The 21232-nt window shown below is 37.1% G+C and overlaps 1 protein-coding gene across 2 annotated transcripts in view; it reads left to right on the top strand.

Moving 5' to 3' along the window:
* The window catches only part of LOC131049756 (uncharacterized), a 137321-nt gene that overhangs the window by 24645 nt on the left and 91444 nt on the right, over positions 1-21232 (top strand). For both annotated transcript variants that reach the window (XR_009106805.2, XM_057983821.2), the window contains exons 6-7: positions 10610-11042; positions 11157-11380. Coding sequence is in view for 1 of the 2 variants with exons in the window: in XM_057983821.2 (XP_057839804.1) it covers positions 10610-11042; positions 11157-11380 (657 nt within the window). In the remaining variant the exon portion in view is untranslated. The remainder of the gene's footprint in view (positions 1-10609; positions 11043-11156; positions 11381-21232) is intronic.

Here is a 21232-nt window from a genome sequence, read left to right on the forward strand (position 1 = left end):
CAAAACGAATGACAGCAAGCCTAGTAGAATAACTAGAAGAAAGAATATTGAATGGAGTAAAAGAAAAAGATAATCTCTATCTAGGCATCATTCAAAACATTTTCAAAGTTAAAACCTGTGATTATTACAATGCATCAACCGATGGATCATTTCAACTTCATCTGCAGTAGATTTCAGTTAGATGATCATGATGGTGATTCTGACTTAATTGCTTTGCTATGTATGATTTAAACTATCTGACAATACTTTTCATGATGTGAAGAGAGAAGATTTTTACAACAAATTTACAAGGAATCTCTATATTAGGAGAACTCTTTCAAAATTGTTGCTGAACCACACACACCTGTCAAAACTACAAGTAGATTCCTGGCATCATCCAACAAAGAGAAATGATAGCACATGCACACCAAACTACCATCAAATATAGGAAAGTTATATGGTCAACAGTGAGGATGGCTGAAACAAAATAACCACAAGAAAAGATCTACATACACATTGAAATAAAAACAAATGTGGTTTCCCTAAAGCTAAATCCACACTGTATGCACCTTAATTATAAGGAGACCATGCCACTTAAATCTCTAGTGAAGTAGTGCGTACCCAAAAATGAAAGAAACATGCAATTAAGGTGTTTTTAAAACTAAATATGCCTGCTAACCAGAGCAACAGATCTTACACAAATGCAAGTCCTTAAAAGGAGAGTCAGATGACCAAGCTTTCCTCTAAAAACCTTTGAAATTTCAAATTGGGGAAAAGCTCCCTTGCAAGGTCATTTGTTACCCCTGAAGAATCTCTGTCAACTACCAAATGTTGTGCTCCTAAAGAAGATGCAGTAATTCCTGCTGCTGCCACTTCATATTCCACTTCATTATTTGTGTCACAAATGGTTCCCCAAGAAAAGAGGGCCATTTTGAGAAAAGCTGCCATCTGTATTTCCGAGAATCACACCAGCCCCCACTTGCCCTAGATTTGCTTTGAACACCATCAAAATTTAACTTCACAAAACCTTCTGTGCTAACTTTTTATCTCTCAACCACAACAAGGTAGCTATTTAACAAATAAAAGATTTTGCAATAAAGCCATTGACACCAGCTCGAGGTTCTTATTAGTGATCATAGTTTGTACATAAGTAATCCCAAGAGATGGACATTTATTATCATTAGTCTAGAAAACTTGCAACATAAATTTATTTTTTATCTTTCTCTTTTGCATGTATATTCCGATTCCAATTCCTTTGTAAGTTGTCTACATTTTGAATAACAACTTATAGCATAATTACTTATAAAAGAATATTTATGTTTGAAATTGGTCATTTCTACAAAAGGTAAGGACATTGTGAAGGACAAAGATTGATATCCAGTGAGGACAGGGAGACTGATTTGTAAAAGTCATAATAGATCAAAGAAAAGTCTATCCCCCTCACCCTAGGCGGACAATTTCAGCAAACTTAAATATATTTGAATATGTGAACAAAGTGAAAGTGAACAATGCATGTGTTCATATGCTTTTACTAGACGAACTGTTATTCTTCATCTACTTATTTTTTAACAAAGAGAATTGTTTTAATCATTATTAGAAATGCTTGCAGACATGTGTCTCTTGATGTCAATTTGCACCCTCTTATTAGGATTCAGCATCCCTTATTTTGGACTTCAACATTGTTGATACACAATTATTCTGATAAGGCCTGTCTTAATTATTAGCTCATTGAGTTGAGACCTTGGTCTTTGATTTCAAGTAGCTAATAGTCATAAACAAGGAGCTCTCTCACAATGGAGACTTTGGCGCAGAGTTTTGGGCTATGTAAAAAATGATAGATTATCATCCAGGGGTAGGGATCCGATCCAGGGCTTTAGTCCCTTTTAGAATAAATAGTTAATTTAAGATCATATGTCTCAGTTGAAAGATGTGTGACTTGTTAATGGTAAATAATTAGCTGATGATTCTCATGCCCCTGCCAAAGTAGGAGATTGAAGCTATATTTAAATCATATCGCAGCCTTTTTACAGTCAACTTAGGCAATTGACTTAATAAAATAGCAGTGACTCAATTAAGGGCACCGTTCAAGGTTAAAATGGATGACATTAGTAATGATTACCCAAACATACGAATGGAAAATAATCAAGACTTCGTTGGCATAAAGTCATTTGAGGCCAGTGAGTAAAAGAAGATTTGTGACTCTTTTAAAAGGAAGCAATGTTGAAGAGGATTGTCTCCCTTAAATGTAAAGATATAAGAGGGAAGAACATTTCGTTTGAAGGACAACAATTCAGAATCAATTCAGAATCAATTCAGAAAATAAATTCAAGCAGCACTTATTTATAAAAACATCTAAGGATTATTCAAGGATTAACTTGTCAATCCATCGAGAAGTGTCAATCAGCAATTGTCTAGCAAATACATCAAGTTATTGATTGTGAATTCTAGGTAGTATATGTGAATTGGAAGGACAAAATCCCTTCCAGGCTCACGAGGATTGGGAGGTTGAAAACACTTTCATGCTCTTACTAAGAATCCAAATCTTGGTCAAGGAGAATGAAAACTGACCAAGGTGGGCTAAGAGTTCGAAGGACGACAATCCTTTCATGTTCTTTGGCAAGCTATGGATGAAAGCCTTTGTGTTGTCCTATTGAGTTACGGACGAAACCCTCTAATTCAGCAGATTTGCATAGTATTTCTGGAGAATTCATGATTTGATGAACTTTGGGTATTGTGCTATCAGCTATGATTAATTGATCTGAATATTATTACAAGTTCTTAATCTTTGATAAAACTATCATCAATTTTGAGTAAACATTATTGTTTTAAGGCAAAAATCAGTAATATCCAAAAAGGGGACATTATAATTGGTGTCAGAGCATTGATCCTGCCAGCTTGTGGATCAAAAACAAATTGTTATATGCAATTGAGCCAAAGGCTCAACGAGCCTTGAAAAAAGAAAGGAGAAAAGTAGCACAACCCAATTCAAAGTAATCAAATGCATGGTCATGAGGGAAATCAAGTAAATGAATTGAAAGCTTACATGGAGCGACAAGAACAAGCAACACAAGTGCTTCTCCAAGCAATTCAAAACATGAATAACAAAATTAATGCTCTTAGGCCTAACCAAACAAATAGAAGAGATGTTTATTCAAACCATTCTGAGATAACAATAGGTCTCCATTATGATCTTCACCTAGAGTGACATGACCTACATTTTTACCTAGAGAGGAGTAATCACGAAAAGAAGAAGAACCTGACATGGCAGCAAATGACGTTGATGAATGTGTGGAAGCATATTCAAGAATGATCCTGACCTTAGAAGACATATTCCATTTAAAGAATATTATAATACAAGGTCAGGAAATAACTCAACATAAGGCAGCCCAACAAAGATTTATGCCAAAGAGTAAGTAAGATGACTCTTTCCACTTTTGATGGTTCGGCATAGCCACTGCCCTAGCATGGATCCAAATACTTGATATCTATCTTTCACTTAGTCCTAGGATGGAAGACAAAGCTATTAAAGTTGCCATTCTCTTAGAGGGAATAGCACATGAATGGTGGCATTTTGGAATAATCATACAAGCGCATCATCTTATCGTAACCTATACTGACTTTACACAAAGACTCATAAAAAGGTTTGATAGGGAAAATTCGGAGATGTATTTTAAGGAGTTAACATGACTGAGACAGCAAGGTTCCGTAGAAGAATATGTAAGAAAATTCCAAAGGATCTTTGTCATGGTACCAGATATTACTGAAAGTAGACTTTACGAATCACTTAGAGGATTCATTTTGAGTTTTTATTTACTAAATCTGATAATAAAGGCATCTGGTATACTTGGAGCAATATCCAGGTAAGAATGTATGGTAAGAACAAAGCTAAGCATAGCATGGAGTCTTATTAAAACAACTACGAGAAACTTTTATTATGAAGCAAACTGTTAAGATTTCCCTCATGATCCTACTCTTCATGAAAGGGCTATGAATTTTTAATATCAAACTAGCTGTGTGTAGAACTACTTTGGGAGGGGTTATAGACTCAGATCTAGAATGAAATAGTTGACGTTTGGAGATTGAGGCACCGCATATATTTTCAATTTTTTGAAATTAAAACGCTCCGGAGATAAAAATGGTGCTTTTGAAGTTGTATGTGTGCTGGTTGAAGATGGTAGCAAAATTAGAACTGCATGTAGGTCATTCTATAAAGATCTTTTTACTTTTTATAAGTCAGATGTGCAGACCCTTGAGGCTAAGGAGTTGGCCTCTAAGATAGTCCTGAAAAGATTGACTCCAAACTTGTGTTTGTGTTGGATTCAGAGATACAGTAGATGAAATTAAGAAAGTGATTGCCTTATTTAAGAAATGAGAAAGCTCCTAGGATGGATGGGTTTCTTCCAGAGTTTTATAAGGTCAATAAGGAATATCCGTGGTTTTCTTTGATGTATCTAATGGAGGAATCTTTGCTGGTTCTTTTTCTTAAAAAAAATAGCTGGTGTTATCAAATTGCTCCCTAAAGAAGGGGATCCTACCAAGACTAAAAATTGGAAACCCTTAACACTGCTTGATACGGCATGCAAATTGCTTGCCAAGATCCTTGCTTCTAGACTAAAATAATCTATTCCTTGAGAATTTTTCTTCCTTGAGATACATATTGGATAACTTGATTAGTGGAGGTATGCATTGGGCCAAAGAATCTAGTTGGGATATATGCATAGCTTTGCTGGACTTTGAAAATGCTTATGACAGAATTGAATGGCCTTTTGTTTGCTTAGTCATGAGAGATTTGCGGTTTGGTGATTTATTTTTGCAGATTTGTGGATGTTTTGTTTATGGATCTTTGTGCTCATGTTTAGTGGGGTTCTTGGTGATTGTTTTTATTTGCAACTGTAATATTCCCGGCTACTTTCAAACACAATTTGCACTATATTCTCCAGGAATTTCACAAAGAAAGGATACAATGTAGAAAGCCTATGTCAATTGTGAAAAATCCAACTTCAGTTATGGATGATAATATTCGAATCATCAATTACTATTGAAAAATCCATTGAAAGGTACCAAACTATTTTCTAACCAATTGCAACATGCTCACACAGAATTACAACAACACTTAGCACTATATAATAATCTCAATCTCAGATTTCAGTTTACTTTTGTTCCCAGGTATGTATATTTTCATCGAACAATGACATTATTCATTCCTAGTAAGCTTTGATCGCAGGAAAATATTTAGTGGCAATAAGTTAAATTTATGGCACCTCAATGATTGCACCAACAGTCATATATAGCAGAGGGCAATATTGCCCACGTAAGGAAGTGCCGTCTTTCTGCTTCACGTGTGCAATATGTTGTCTGTGGACTGAAGGAAGCTCTGTTGGATTCCAAGGAAGCTGGCAAAATATCCAACAATGATATTGACTTTAATAGTCGCCTCTCATCTCAAATGTGTGGTTCACGTTTGCAGAAGGGACTGTTTCAACTCTACATATACACAAATTCAGGTTAATCACAGGGATGTAGGAATATAGTCTCTTCAATGAAGGAAACTCGTAACCCGATCATCCAATTCATACGTATCTCTGTGTAATAGAATGCCCCATCTGCTGTAAATTCCCTATCAGCCCTGCTGTGGGTATTAATTCGAACAGTTTGCACGCATTCAATTTTTCCATTTCTGAGTTTCTGTAGTTTAGTTGTAACCTGGTGCGTTTTGGTTTTGAAAGTTTTACTTTTCATACATATATCTTGCCAATGACAAGAACTTTGCATTGTTTTACATGGGCAAAAACTAAAGCTTCCATTTACACCAACTGAAAATTCGAAGTAAATTTAAAACATTGGAAACATTGGAACTTCACAATGTAGATTTTTTGATGCCAAAAACACACAGTGATTCATTCACAATAACATTTCAAATCACCAGCACATTAGTTTACAATACACCCAGGAATGAAAATTTAAGAACCTGATTACAAGTTTGCACACCCCCCAAAGCAATATTACACACTTGGTCTGCTGCTAGTAGCTCCGTTACCACTCTTCTAATCCCACAAGTGCGTTCAGGTTGCTGCTCTCATCACGAACCTCTAACAGCAAGTCAAGCCTTTGGTCCCAGCCGCAATAATCACTGTTTTTTTTTCAATGGCAACCCACAAGCATTTCGAACTCAATCTGCACTTACTCACTCCAAAGATCCTTTCGCCTAAAGTGGTTCTCAACATTTGCTGGAGCTGCCGATTCAGTCCACTACTTCCCAGTTCGATAGTAGAAAGAGTAAGTGCTCAGCCAACAGTTTAGGTGTGTGAAGTGTTACGCCTAGCTGTATTTTTCCAGCCACAAACAGTTAGAAGGAACCTTGCTATTCAATGCGACCCTCCCAGCATTCCACTATCAGACCTGTCGCAGTGATTTTGTCACGCTCAGCTGTGGAAGATAATGCGAACTGGTGGTTGCTGGACGTCTATACTTATTTTGCCTTTGCAAACTAACTTCTGTAACCAGCACTTGCCCAACTCGTGGGTACCTCCAAAAGCTTACCATGACCTCCCCTTAGTAGTCTGTAATTTGCTAGAAAATTCCCTGCTGCCTTAAGCAATATAAATTAAATATCGATGCAGTTACCCCTCCACTTGATACGGCCAAGGGTGAACTTCCTGCAACTTAATACTGAAGAAACTTCGACTTTACCAGCATTCTCTCCATTTCAGACCCCAACTTTCCTATCACAGTCATATTTGTCTCCAAGGTTTTTCCCAAACTTGGTCTTTCACAAGCAAGAGAAAAGTCACATTCGAGGGATTTCGTCCCCAAATGCCAGAATGTTTTCCAGATTTCTCCAGAAACACAACTTCACATTTCCAGAAACACAATTTCCAAGATGTCCATTTCTAGCATTAAATGCCTTCATTTATTACTCCATCTGGGCTCTATTTCCAATGCATCACCAATGTGGGATAATAGAAAATTGTAATAAGACAATGACTTATGTCTCCCCTTTTTGAATGGGTACTTATAATTTTTCCCACTTAAACTATAGTCTCCCACATTAAATAGATAATAAAGTTAAATATTTAAATTTAACTTTAGAACTTTTTCAACAATAGCCCAAATAAATTAATGGCTCATTAAAATTGCAATCCAGAAGAGGAATAATACGCATCAAAATATCGCCTACCAAAATTGCATCAAAATTTAACGGACACTGCGCCAAAAAAGACTTGCTATAAATAGTAAGTTCCAGAAAACCCTGTCAAATCAACTCTGTTTGGCCCGAAACTGAATTTGCCTAGGCCAAATCCAACACAGATCCCTGCAAAGTCCTGGTTAGCCCCCCGGGACCATGACAAAAAGGACTAATGACAAATCGTCTGATAACTGCTAGAAAGGGAACATTACACTCTGTTACCTCTCCCTTCTGTCAAGGTTATGGATTGGTAGATCTTTAATTGTTTTCGACCTACTATGAAGGCCGGTACAGGCACAATATGCATCCATACAATTACCTCCTGATCCCAACTATAAAATATCAATTCTCAATAACAACCACAGAGCTCTGGGTTTTCATCCATACTCCGAGAGATCGAGGGGTATCATCCTCAGTGGTCTTCTGCAAGACACTGATTCATCAGACATTTTCTGCATATCGATTTCTTCCACCTTCGCCACCTTTTAAAGTTCTCTGCCAACCTGGCAATTTAATTGCTTAATAGTTGTGTGACTTGATTAATTTAATTAGTCACTTATTGTTTAATTAATTAAGTAGATAATTAAATGCTTTTTTTCCAAAAGTACAAAGCCATTTAATTATTTATTAATTAATTATGTTAATTCACCAACTTTACTGATGTCAGGACATCACAACAACATTCTATTAGGAAAGCATGCTCCCTAGCTCGTGCATCATTTGTCATTGCTACAAAATCTTGACATTACTTTCTCAAATATTGTACCTTGGGACTTGCTACATAGAGATTTTGTGCTCTCTAATTAGAGTCATTCACTAGAAATCCATTTTGCAGGTGATACAATTTTGGTTCTTCAACTCTGTTTTGATAACTTTGTTAACACAAAGAATAGATTTGATATCTATTGTCTAGCCTTGGGGTCCGAATTGGCTCCACATGAAATTGTGGTGCGTGGTTGGATGGAGTCTCTTCCTCGATTAGATCAAAGATTAGGGGGAGCAATTTAAAATAATCAATGTTCCATGAGGATGTGCCCCCTCAATGAAAATCTAATTGTTTTCAAAAGGGACACCCTCTAATTGTGGGGATTGGGGGTAAACATCCTCCCATCACTACTATTGCTTGTTAGGGAACATTCATGGGATGTCTCCCTCAAAGAGATTACATTTTTGGGGTGTTCTCTCCTGTTTTGAGGACTGCAAGGAGTTGTCTCTAGGACCCTCAAGGGATTTAGCTGGGTCACTTGATTGCGTTGGCAATGTTCAGGCATCCCTTAGGTCATTTAACTAAAACAGTGTATAAATTTTTTTTTTTTTTGATGTTTGTGTTAGTAACGCTATCCCTTGTGGTTTATGTTGTCCATACCCCAAGCAGTTTCAAAAAAATGAGTTGTCTGCAAGAGTGAGAATATTAGTATAGGAAAAGTGAGAGTGATAGTAAGAGGAGAGCGAGAGCAAGAGGAAGAGTGAGTACCAAGTATTTGTGGAACACTTAAAAATTGTATTGCCCTCATCATTTAGGTAGCTTAGACTTTTTTGTGTAAACCATGAAGGTTTGTGTGGTTTCAAAGGCCTTAGTTTGGGATTGGTGGTAGAGGCCTCAACCCTCAACCCCACCTAGTACCCTAATAGGGAACATGCAAGGGGTGCTTCCCATAGACTGTTGTGTGGAGCATTGCCCATCGAGCTCATTGGGGGCTTGAGCAATTTTTTATTGCATGGTGTAGCTTTAGCTGTTAAGTGGATCATTAGGGCATTGCTTAGGGACGAGCCTTGGAAAGTTCTGTGAAGATATATTATTCATGACTTTATCCTCATGACTTTGGCAGTCTGTTTAGGTCTTTCAAGGCTGTCAGGTGGTGACCTTTTTTCCTGCCAATTTGGAAAGCTGAGGAATTGGCTAAGAGGTGTAGACCTGGGCATGTTGCTTGTTCGGATAGTAAAAACTTGTTCTTGCCTATAAATGTGTTTGATGGAATTCGCATTACAATGAAAGACCTTTGGCTCTTACAAGATGCTGTTTACCGAAAATTTGGCATCTTAATGGAGTTAAATGATTTGACTGGATTTTGGGAGCTCAGGGTGTTGTCTCTTGGGATAATCTCAGGAGGGAATTTGATCTACTTGAAAATACTAAAAGAACATACTCAAGGTTGCTGAGCACTTCTATAGACGGTTCTTTACTTGATTTGTGGGTTCATTGCAAAATTGGTTTGCTACCATTAGGTAGAGAGGTGGTAGCAACTTCATGAAGGCCAGTTCCAAATATATTCATACAGTAGTGGATTCCCTGTTGCTAAACACTGTCCTGTCTGCAGAAATGTTGACTCTGTCAAGCACCTTTTTTTTGACGGCCCCTTAGCTGAACTAGTCTCGAATGTTTTTTCATTGTCTTTGATTAAGTTTTCTGTACAAAAATACATCATTAGTTTGATGTTGTGTTTGGTTCCTTTTCTAGCACAGTAAAAAATAAGCCTATATAAACTCTGGCTTGTGACATTTATTGAAATTCTGACATTAAAAAGTTTGTGTGACTGATGGTGGTCTTATACCTTCTCTTGTTGAACATAGCAAACAAATAGGATTCAATGTTGGCTGTAGATGTTCAAAATGTACACTATGGTCCTGATGGGTGTTCCATTCATGATGTTGACACAAAGGAGACAAGTATTCCTGCTAGTTGTTCAGTAGCTGTTGCTTTTCCCATTTTTATTCCTTTTGGTTTTTCAGTTGAAGGCAAAGATGAAGTCAGCTTTCTGTACCCTTCTGTCCTCTACAGGTTGTAATCAGCCTATTAGCTGCAGGAATGTGTGGCATACACAATCCATTTAACAAAGATAAGCTCACCGAGACTTCAGAGTTTCTGGACTAGAAAATTGCATCAAAGAACAAGACTCAAAACAAGAAGACTGATTATATGTTGGTATTTAATATTTTCTCTATGGTATATGGATCCTGTTTTGGCTATGTGAATAACTTACAATGATCTGGTATAATGCACATGGTCTGAACGTTGTTTCTCTTAATTTTGTTTTGTGGCTTGGGTCATGCATTTTGATAATCTTGACATTGATTGTTTGGTTGCTGGTTGCTGCTGCGAGATAGCACTTTTATGTTTTTTGAGTTTTGTTTGGTGCTGCTGACTTTGTCTAGACTCTATATGATGCTTGACAAGCAATATTTGTAATCTTTGCACAGTATAAAGAATGCTTGGTTTTGTATAATGTGCTATAGTTTCAGTTAGATTATAAGTATCAAGTAGGTAACATGCATTAACATGATGTTTTAAAACAAAATTTCATCGTGGTATTGACTAAGAATGTGTTTGTTAAATAAATTTTAAGCATAGGAAGATTTGCCTATTTAACTCAATTGGTAAAGAATTTACAAGCATGAAAATATTTGCCCGTGAAAATAAATATTAACCAACTATTTTTATTGTAGATACTCTGTAGAAGACACTGGAGCAGTCAACTGTATAGCATGGACGCCAGACAATTGTGCATTTGCTGTTGGGTGGAAACTTAGGGGACTTACAGTATGGTCTGCGTCAGGGTGTCGTCTGATGAGTACTATTCGTCAAATTGGCATAAATTCTGCTTCATCTCCAATGGTAAAGTCAAACCAAGAATACAAATGCGAACCTATGGTTGGGGGTGTTGCATGCATGGGATGGGATGAATATGGATACAGACTTTTTGCAGTTGAACAAAGGACTGCAGAAAGAGTTCTAGCTATACCATTTGGAAAATGTTGTCTAAACAGAGGCATTTCAGGTGCCACACACATGCGACAAGTGATTTATGCTGAAGATCGAGTGCTTATTGTGCAGTCAGAAGATGACGATGAACTTAAGCTTCAACATCTTGTTCTTCCAGTTAAGTGGCAATTCACTTTCATGATTTATCTGCATTTTGTGTCATATTGCTTTCTTCATATTAAAAACAATGGCAGCTGATGGCCTTGTAGGAATTTTTTGTATATGGTACAGGTGTCCTATATTTCTCAGAACTGGCCAGTGTTGCATGTAGCTGCTAGCAAAGATGGGATGTACTTGGCTATTGCTGGTCGTCAAGGGATGATACTGTATGACTTACGTGCGAAAAAGTGGCGTGTGTTTGGGGATGTTACCCAAGAGCAGAGAATTCATTGTGTAGGCTTGTTATGGCTTGGAAAAATAGTAGTCATCTGCAACTATAATGATTCTTCCAACACGTAAGTGTATCTCCTTAGTAATTTTGTGTGAGACTTTTTCTGGCTTAGTATTTAAACAAATGATTCTCTGATGGATTAAATTTAATGCATTTTCTTTTGAGAGGTGTATTCTACATATAGGTTACTCATTTATTATAATGCTATCCATGACATGAAGCCTTCCTTTACATTTTTATGTAATACTATTTAATTTTCTTATAATGGAGTTGCAACATGTGGGGTTTGAACCCATGTCCCTTTTTTTTTCAAAGCCCTTAAGAATGAATATTTGAAAAACAAACTTTACAGCAGAACATAGTTCTAATGTTTCAGTTTAATCTTGGAGGTGTTAAATCTTATGTATATTAAGTATTAAAATGATTCACACCCACAAATTGACATAATGAAGATACAGCAAATATTTTCTTAAAGATAACCTGGGATCATTGAGGTCTCTTTTTGTCAGATCTGTAGCATTATCTAGAAATAGATATCATTCTACTTTTAATTGTTTCTAGTTCAAGAACGGACAAAACAAAATGTTTAGATCGTGCTTTATCCTTTTTTGGTCAGTACATTTTGACAAATTACATTATGGAAAATTCAGTTATTTTTATTTTTGAATGTTACTGTAATGTCCTTATGTGTAAAGTGATGGTCTTGTTTAGATAAAGAGGGTCAAATGAAACTGAAAAGAATAGAAAATCCCATGAATTGTTGTGATGGATCTGGAGGTCGATCATGATTGGTCTGGTTTTCCAATGCTTCCCTACTGTTCTGACTTGCGGAATGTTTTTATTGTTACAATATTTGCTGATTTGTTTTAATTTTGTTAGCAAGTCATGTTACCCTGCCATGTTCGCCAGTTGTTTTAATGTTCTTATTTCTTGTTGTGAAAAGTAACTGTTTTGTTCTTTCTCCTTTCCTTGTTTATGTTCAATTATTTTCCTGGCTTGCTCTAGGATATGATTGTGTTGTTATTGTAGGGTGGAATTCCTCTTCCCCCTCTAAACTTTCTTCTTTTGTTGTTACCATTTTTTGTTTTCTGGTATTGGTACCTTGCCTAGTTACTACTGCTGCTTTACTCTTTTTCTTTGCTTTAGGCTTTGTGCGGTACTCCTGTTCTGTACTATACTTTCTTTTGTAGTATACCCCTCATCTTTTCCCATCTTGTCACACCTTCTTGTTTCTTCTTTTGGGTTCTTGGGCACCTTGCGGAGGAGCCTTGAATTTGAACTTTTCTGCTCATCATTTTGAGCCTGTGGTGTTGAATTTTTGTAATCTTGACGTGCCTTATCACAGTTGAAGGCATCATGATCCTCATGGACACTAAATCCACCTTGTTTCCTTTTCTCTCCTCAACATTCAGTTGCAAAATGTCTTGGTTTGTCACAGTTGAAGCTTGTGGCATGTGCTCTCCTTCCTCTTCCTTAGCCTCGACCTCTTCCTTCCTGGAACAAATCATTGTTATTGTATGGTTTTGGATTCTGAATCTTGTTTGCATTTCTCTAATTTTGCTGCCATGCCAGTACTTTGTACGCATGATCAGGTGCATATAGTTTCCTTTACGCCAATCCTTTTACATATGCCATATCTTTATCATTATTGTGTTCTTTTACTTGGAACAGTTGGGATGGAAAATCTTTTGTTTCGTGGTCCTCCCATCCTCAGGTGCCACAATATATTGAGTTTATTGGTTTCTTAATCGTGCAGAGGTTTACCCTAAGCACATTGGCCTTTTTCTCTCCAATCTCCTTGGGACATTCATTTCACATATGACCTTCCTTGCTGCAGTAGGAACACCATATGCTTGGCCTCTGCAATCCCATTTCTTGTTTCATGAGTTTCCATCTTAACCGCAACTTCAATTTCAAGTTGTAATTGTTCCACTCTTCTGTTTTCTTTCTCTTTTTCCATATTCTGCCATGATTGATTTTGTATCCGGCAGGCTAGCGCTACCAATTTTGAATATATATTGAAGTATTTCCTTTCCAAGGCCATCCTTATTTCTGGAGTTACTGCGAAGAAGAACCACTTCATCTTCTGTTTGTCGTTTAGAGGTTCTTCTAACCTCCGTGTCACCTCTTTGAACCTCCTATCAAATTCTATTTTAGACTCGTTCTGTCTTTGGGATAATTACCTCAATTTGCTTACACCTTCTGTGGGGAGTTCCAGACTCTCAAAATTTTCTGAAAATGCTTTCCTTACCTCATCCCATTCCTTATCATTTTGTGGGAATGCTTTGCGGTACCATTTTAGGGGTTCATTTCATAAGGAACCGATGAAATCAAATAGTTTAGTGTTATTGTGTGATTCATTCTTGTTCTGCCAGATTGATTCTAGTAGGAAAATATGTTCTGAGGCATCACTTGTATCCTGTTGAAAGATGTGCATCTTCCTCATATTGCTCATCTTGTCTTCTTCTGAGGTATGTCCTCCTTGACTTTTGGTATTACACTTTTGATTACTAAAGAGGAAATTAGTATTGGTGCTACTTCCTGGATAATTCCAGTCAACAGTGTGACACTTGATTTCTTGATTTCTCCACTCAGTAGTTTGATTATCATTTCCTATCTCAATCAACAATGTAAACTGTCCACAATCCTTGTTAATTTTCTCTCGTTTCTCCTTTGCTTGTATATTTATCTGATGCTGGCTTAACGGATGACACCCGGTCTACGGGTGATGTCTATTCATTATTTCGCTTCAATTCCTGAGGCATCTCTTCATTAACGAATGGTGCCTGTTTATACTTAACTAATGTCTTTCTAGGATTAAGGTTATTTCCACTGCATTTTCTTTCTGTTCCTTTGTGACATTCTTTGCTTCTGATTCCTTTCTTTTCCCTTTCATATTTTCTTCTGCACCTACAGGGGCACGCTCAACAAGACCCTTCTCGACGCGCTTCCCTCTCTTCTTTAAAATTTCTTCCACCATTTTTGCCAGCTTGTTCTCTCTTTCTTCTCTATTTGTTTTACTCTTTTGTGGTATCTTTCCTTTCTCTCCTGGTTTTGTTTAGCTTTTGTTTCTCTGGTACTTCTATCCATTTCTGTCTCAATCAGTTCTTTGGTTTCTCTTGTGTTTTTACTATCTCCTTTGCCCATGGCATTTTTTCTGGTATTCCATTATTCTTCATATATCTCATAGTTATTTAAAATTTGAACAGTTGTATTTTTTTAAGGATCTCTTTAGATCTTGAGCCCCTTTCCATTTGTCATCCCCTAATTGCCTACCCCCCTCTCACAGAGGTGGCCTTTAGGGTTTGCTGTGTTGATTTTCGTGATCAGATTAACAATAATGAGCAGGAAATAATAATGCAGTCACAAGAATCAAAGCACACAAATAGAAAGGGCACACAACACAAGTTTACCCTGGGAAAACCTCCCTCTTGGAGGTGAAAAACCCAGCAACAAGATCCAAGTTTATATTAGACAATATCAGCATACAACTTTGCTTACTGCACTTGAAGCAACATATAAATAAGAACAACAGAATGAAGATTCCAAACTAGGGCACAAGGAATAGCTTGATAGACTTATCTGCACTATCGAGATTTGCTGTTTGCTGTCATGCAGATCATTCACAGAGCATAGGAGTGAATTTGCTGACTGTGGATATGATTCGCTGCCACTGAGACAATTCGCTGTTCCTAGCAATGAATCGCTGACACAAGAAGATAGTTCGTTGTTCTTTGAAGGCTGATTCACATAAGGCTAGCAATGAATAAAATGAGTGTCTATTGTGTAGAATGAATCTTGTTTATATACAAAATTCATGTTTAAGTCTTCTAAGTCGGCCTTAACCAATTCTCTTTAATTTACATATTTTACTTTGCACTTTGGTGCCCAATTTGGGGCCTACATAACTTGCATTTTGTGCCACGTTACCTTTTGGACCCAGCCCTATTGCTTGTCCACACATTACTTTTGGGCCCAGCCCTATAGACATCAATTGCTTAATCTACACGTTACATGGGAATAGGACCCAGCTGAGTCTCCACGTTACATCTAAGAAGGGCCCAGCTGAGTCTCCACGTTACATCAAGAAGAAGGGCCCAGCCCTATAAGGATTCAAATCACTATTTATTTTCCTCACTAAGTTACAATAAACTAACAATCCCTCTTAACTAGGGAGGAAAATAAATACATAACCATATTCACATGGACAATCCCATGGCATGAATAATTACAATGTTTAAGATTAGGGCCCAGCCCTAATGGTACGATCAATATACAATTCGTGATTTGATCACGCAATTATATTACAATGAACCTTTACATGATCTTCTCTTGCAATGTCTACAGAGGATGAAACCAACGCTTCATAACTTTACACTGCATGTAACATCATGATCTTTCATCATGCACATCCGCAGAGGATGACAGAGACCTTTCCATATGCACACCTGCAATAATTAATACTCAAAGATTTATATGATCATACAACATAAATCATGCACAACCACAGAGGATACGTAAGTTTCTTCACTGAGAAGAACTACCTTTCACCTTGCACTCCGCAGAGGGTGAACTCACCTTGCACTCCGCAGAGGGTGAGAAATAATCGCCACCTTGCACTCCGCAGAGGGTGGAGAGAATTGCCACCTTGCACTCTGCAGAGGGTGAGAGAGAACTGCCACCTTGCACTCCGTAGAGGGTGGATGATACACCCAGTGTATCATAGAATATAACCAGAACACTTGTTAGTTTCAACATAGAATATAATAAAGGAAAACTTTTGCAATAATCAAGTAACACATTTATCAATTCCATCATTAGAGCAATAGATCACAATGATTAGAAACCAGCAATAAGATTCTACTGAGATAAAGAGTATTTTAAAGATGTCAGGGGACTCCCTCTAAGACCCTATCTAGAAGATAAATCCACAACAAATTTCTGACTTAAAATTGGAACCAAACTTAAATCTAAAACATAATTTAACTTAAGGATGGATCAACAAACCAATAGATCAAAAGAGGAAATCTTCACGATTGTAAGGATTTGATACTTCATTTATGTTTGCATCTTCTTGCTCATCTTGAATTTGACAGTCCCTTGCAAAGTGGCCACGCTTGTTGCATCGGAAGCATCGGATGTGGGATAAGTCTCGTGGTCTTTTCTTTGAAGGAGGGGTAGGAAAGCTGAAATCTCCATTTCTCTTGAAATCATTTTTCTTCCAATGGCTGCCTTCTTTCTTAGCCAAGAGGACATGTTGCTCATCATAAGGGTTCTTAATTTTTCCTTTCGCAGCCAACCGAGACTCTTCTTGAATGCAATCTCCCATTAATTGATCAAACTTAGGAAGCTCAACTCTGGCACAGATTCCTTGAACAAATGGTTCCCAAGAGGGAGGAAGACCATTTAGGGCAGTCATAGATAAGTCACTGTCTTCAATGCTCTTCCCAACGGTGGCAAGCTGATCTCTCAGCTCAGAGATTCTCATGAAGTAAGCAGCAACAGGTTCTTCTTTCTCTAATTTGATGTAGGAGAGCTGATTCCTTAAGGCAAGGATGTAGCTGGTATTGTTGACTTCGTACATCTTTTCCAATGTAGAGAACATCTCCCTGGCACCAAATGCTTTTTGACGGAGTCTATTATTATCCTTTGAGCTTGGAAGTCCTTCTTCCAATCTTCTTTCTCACTTGCACCCTCAGGTTCCTTAGCATTCTTGCTAGCATATTCAGCAAGATCATTCAATACCATCATTATCCTGACCTTCCAAGAAGAGAAATTTGTGTGACCTTCCAACCTATCTTCAGACCTCATATAAGAAGTCATGGGGACTAAACTTTTGAACAACAGGTTAGAAGGAAGCACAAATCTGATTACAGTCTCTATACAGACCTAGGGCTCTGATACCATGTTGATTTTCGTGATCAGATTAACAATAATGAGCAGGAAATAATAATGCAGTCACAAGAATCAAAGCACACAAATAGAAAGGGCACACAACACAAGTTTACCCTGGGAAAACCTCCCTCTTGGAGGTGAAAAACCCAGCAACAAGATCCAAGTTTATATTAGACAATATCAGCATACAACTTTGCTTACTGCACTTGAAGCAACATATAAATAAGAACAGCAGAATGAAGATTCCAAACTAGGGCACAAGGAATAGCTTGATAGACTTATCTGCACTATCGAGATTTGCTGTTTGCTGTCATGCAGATCATTCACAGAGCATAGGAGTGAATTTGCTGACTGTGGATATGATTCGCTGCCACTGAGACAATTTGCTGTTCCTAGGAATGAATCGCTGACACAAGAAGATAGTTCACTGCTCTTTGAAGGCTGATTCACATAAGGCTAGCAATGAACAAAATGAGTGTCTATTGTGTAGAATGAATCTTGTTTATATACAAAATTCATGTTTCAGTCTTCTAAGTCGGCCTTAACCAATTCTCTTTAATTTACATATTTTACTTTGCACTTTGGTGCCCAATTTGGGGCCTACATAACTTGCATTTTGTGCCACGTTACCTTTTGGACCCAGCCCTATTGCTTGTCCACACGTTACTTTTGGGCCCAGCCCTATAGACATCAATTGCTTAATCTACACGTTACATGGGAATAGGACCCAGCTGAGTCTCCACGTTACATCTAAGAAGCCCAGCTGAGTTCCACGTTACATCAAGAAGAAGGGCCCAGCCCTATAAGGATTCGAATCCTTATTTATTTTCCTCACTAAGTTACAATAAACTAACATGCTGCAATTAATTTTCTACCACATTTCTTCTCTCCTTATGCTTTATAGTTTCTCTACTGTTCTCTCCAGGGTCCCAACAACAAAACCAATGTTAGCAAGAGAAATGGGGAAATACAGGCTAGCGTTCTGTACCCTAGGATCTCTTATGTAGTCAGTTTATACACCAGAGGACACAGTAAGAGAAATAAGCATTTGTGGTTACTTAAAAGAATAGATAATGCATACTATGCAACAAAAGAAACATTCATTCATCCATAACACACATATAAATTCTTATAACTCCTATCACATTATAGCTTTATACAAAATGCAGGTCTTAGTCTTTGCTCTTATATCTCCTATATCTCTCATGTCTTCCGCGTATGATCTACATTCGTTATATATGTGATTTCCCATGAAGGGACATGACTCCTAAATGCATCTAGTGACTTCTCCTTGCTCTGCGGACCATTTGTGGTAGCCTTTGGTAAGATCTACTTCTGCTCCTTGACCTGCTAACAAGGAGTATTCATCATTTGAATCAAATTTGGCAAGGAAGGGAAGAGTATGTGTGTGGATCTGATTTGTGAAGGAAAGACTTGCATTATTCAGAATCAGAACTTGTGATCATATTTGAGTGAAGAGGTAAGCCTATATCATTCATCGAAGAATTTAGAAGTTGGTGCTCCTCAGGTAAGATTGGTTTCGGTGGTGAAAGATTTTTCCTTAGCCAATACTGTGTGATTTATTCAGGGTCACAGTTTTGGTGGTGAAAGCTTCAAAGGTGGATTTACTCAAAATTCAAATTTGAGATGAATGTTTGCAGAATAAGGGTTTGGAGCAAATCGATTTATCTTTTCAAGAATTTAGAGTTTGCTAGGTTTACAGTTACAGGTTCATAAAAGTTTTGTAGACAAATATAAATTTGAAGTGCTGCGTGTGCAAGCAAATATATTTATCAGAAATTGTAGTGCTCTGTGTTATAGTGGAGAAGTGCAGAATTTTTTAGTGTTGTGTGTGCGAATGATGAAAATGTAGAAATTATAGTATAGTATTTGTAGTGGTGGAATGAATTAAAAATAATGAATATTATGAGTTGAGATTTCCCCAGCTGTACTTTCCGTGAAGTTCTCCAAAAAAGGGCTGTACACCTTATATTTCGTAGAATGGGCAAATAGGAGTATGTAAAAGACTTGGGGGCCCCATCAAAGTTCAACACAGTGTTTATTTGACATCAACAAGGCTTGCCTAATTTTCTTATAAGGAATTGCCCCTTCCTTTCAAGCTGTTGTATCACTAATAGGGGGCCGTATCATGTTGCAATGGTTTTTGCAGCTGCAAAGAGGACTCTAAAATATCAAAGGATTGCCAATTGGTTAATATTTCAATATTAGTCTTACGAGGAATTTCTGAATATAATTACAACAACAATATGAATGAATGAATGAAGGGATTTTAATAACGTCCACGAGACCAAGCGGTCTCCGTTTAAGGGACCAAGAGCTCCAAAAACAACACTAATTCAGGTTTCTCTCAATTTCAGCTCTCCTTTTATGCATCTTGACTAAGAAATTTGCAGTTTTGTGAAGCCTTGTTTCCTCAAACAGCTTATTCAAACTGCTTACGGTTATCCTCGTAATTAATAATATACACAGTGGTTAATAATATTTGATGCATATGTATTTGTCAGTAATTTAATAAGAAAGTTTGTATCAGCATCTAGAATTGAAAATATTAATTTGTGGAATCTATTTATGGAGTAATGCAAAATGTCCATTTGAGATCTATAAGTAGTACGGTGATTTTATGGTGAATTCATGATTTATGATTCTAATAGCAGCAACTCTTAGTGTTTGTACTCAGAAACACTTCATATCTGGTTAAATGCAAGGTGTTTGACAAAATGCCTGTGTTAAAATTGTGAAATTTCCAAGTTTGGTCCAAATAGTCTGGTAGGGGATTTTACTGTTTTCATGGTAGATTGGAGACCAAAAAAGGAAATGCTCATCAGACTTCTTGAAGAGACTTCACAAAATTTTGTGGTTTGTCTCAACATGATGTTGATGAGACCATATCCAGAACTAGCCAAGGGGAATCCTCAAACTGTGAGAGCAATGATGTTGAAGATAGGCAGGTCGAGCATGACCCCATCAAGAACTCGTAATAAATGCTAAGCATAAAAAGCTAGTTTGGCGCTGAGAGAAGTTAGAGGGAAGATCCAAGTGACATGCATGTACTGACAATAAATTTTTTTTCCAATGTACTGAGTTTGAACCTCTTTCTCCGAAGGAGATGCAAAGGAGCATATAAACAGTACTGGGAGGGAGGCAGCCTTTCCAGAGAAATGTCATTAGACAGGAAGAACATTGGACCTTATAGACACAACAATTTGCACAATGGACTGGAAAGTAAACAAGAAAAGAAAAATGTTACCTCACTACATTGAAGGGAATGTTGCATAAGTACTAAAATTCGCTTACCAAACTCTTGCTGGTATTATATGTTTTTGTTCCATCCATTTACTCCAACAATGTTTGGGAACCAAAACATTGTGTGGTGTCAAACTACTCTATGAAATACAAACTTTAGGCTCAATACTACTACTAAAGGTGGGCATTGAAAAAGGAATGAAAATGACAACTATTTGTTGGTTTTGCTTCATTGGTCACTTTTTCTTGAAAGCTCACAAATTTAGCGTTCACCACTTTCACAATCTTTGGCGGGGCATTTTTGTAGAAAACAAAATGACATCAAGGTACACAAACAAGGTGGTATTTGGGGTGATTGTCTCTTCTGAAAAATTCTACACACTTTGTAAAATATTCTCTTTCTTCACATCTGGATTTATGTGCTCCCAAGTGGGGTCTTTTCTTTGTAGCTATGACATATTAAACATTTAAACTTACATGTAAAGAGGAAGAAACAGTGGCATGTTTGAATTAAGATTCTACGATATAGAATAAAAAAGCAAATGAAATGGAAAGAAAAAATTCCAAAGAAAAAGATATAAATGTAGTGTTTTGAATTTATTTCCATTTTAGATTTTCCCAGTTGGAATCTATATGTAGGAAAAATAAAGGAGAAAAGGAATAAAGCATGAAAGAGAGAAATATAGAAGCGTTTAGGTTTCATTCCATTGACTGTTTGGATATGTTTGGATGCTTGAAAATATATTCAAATGAAAGC

This window comes from Cryptomeria japonica, chromosome 2, assembly GCF_030272615.1.
Source record: "Cryptomeria japonica chromosome 2, Sugi_1.0, whole genome shotgun sequence".
Lineage (NCBI taxonomy): Eukaryota > Viridiplantae > Streptophyta > Pinopsida > Cupressales > Cupressaceae > Cryptomeria > Cryptomeria japonica.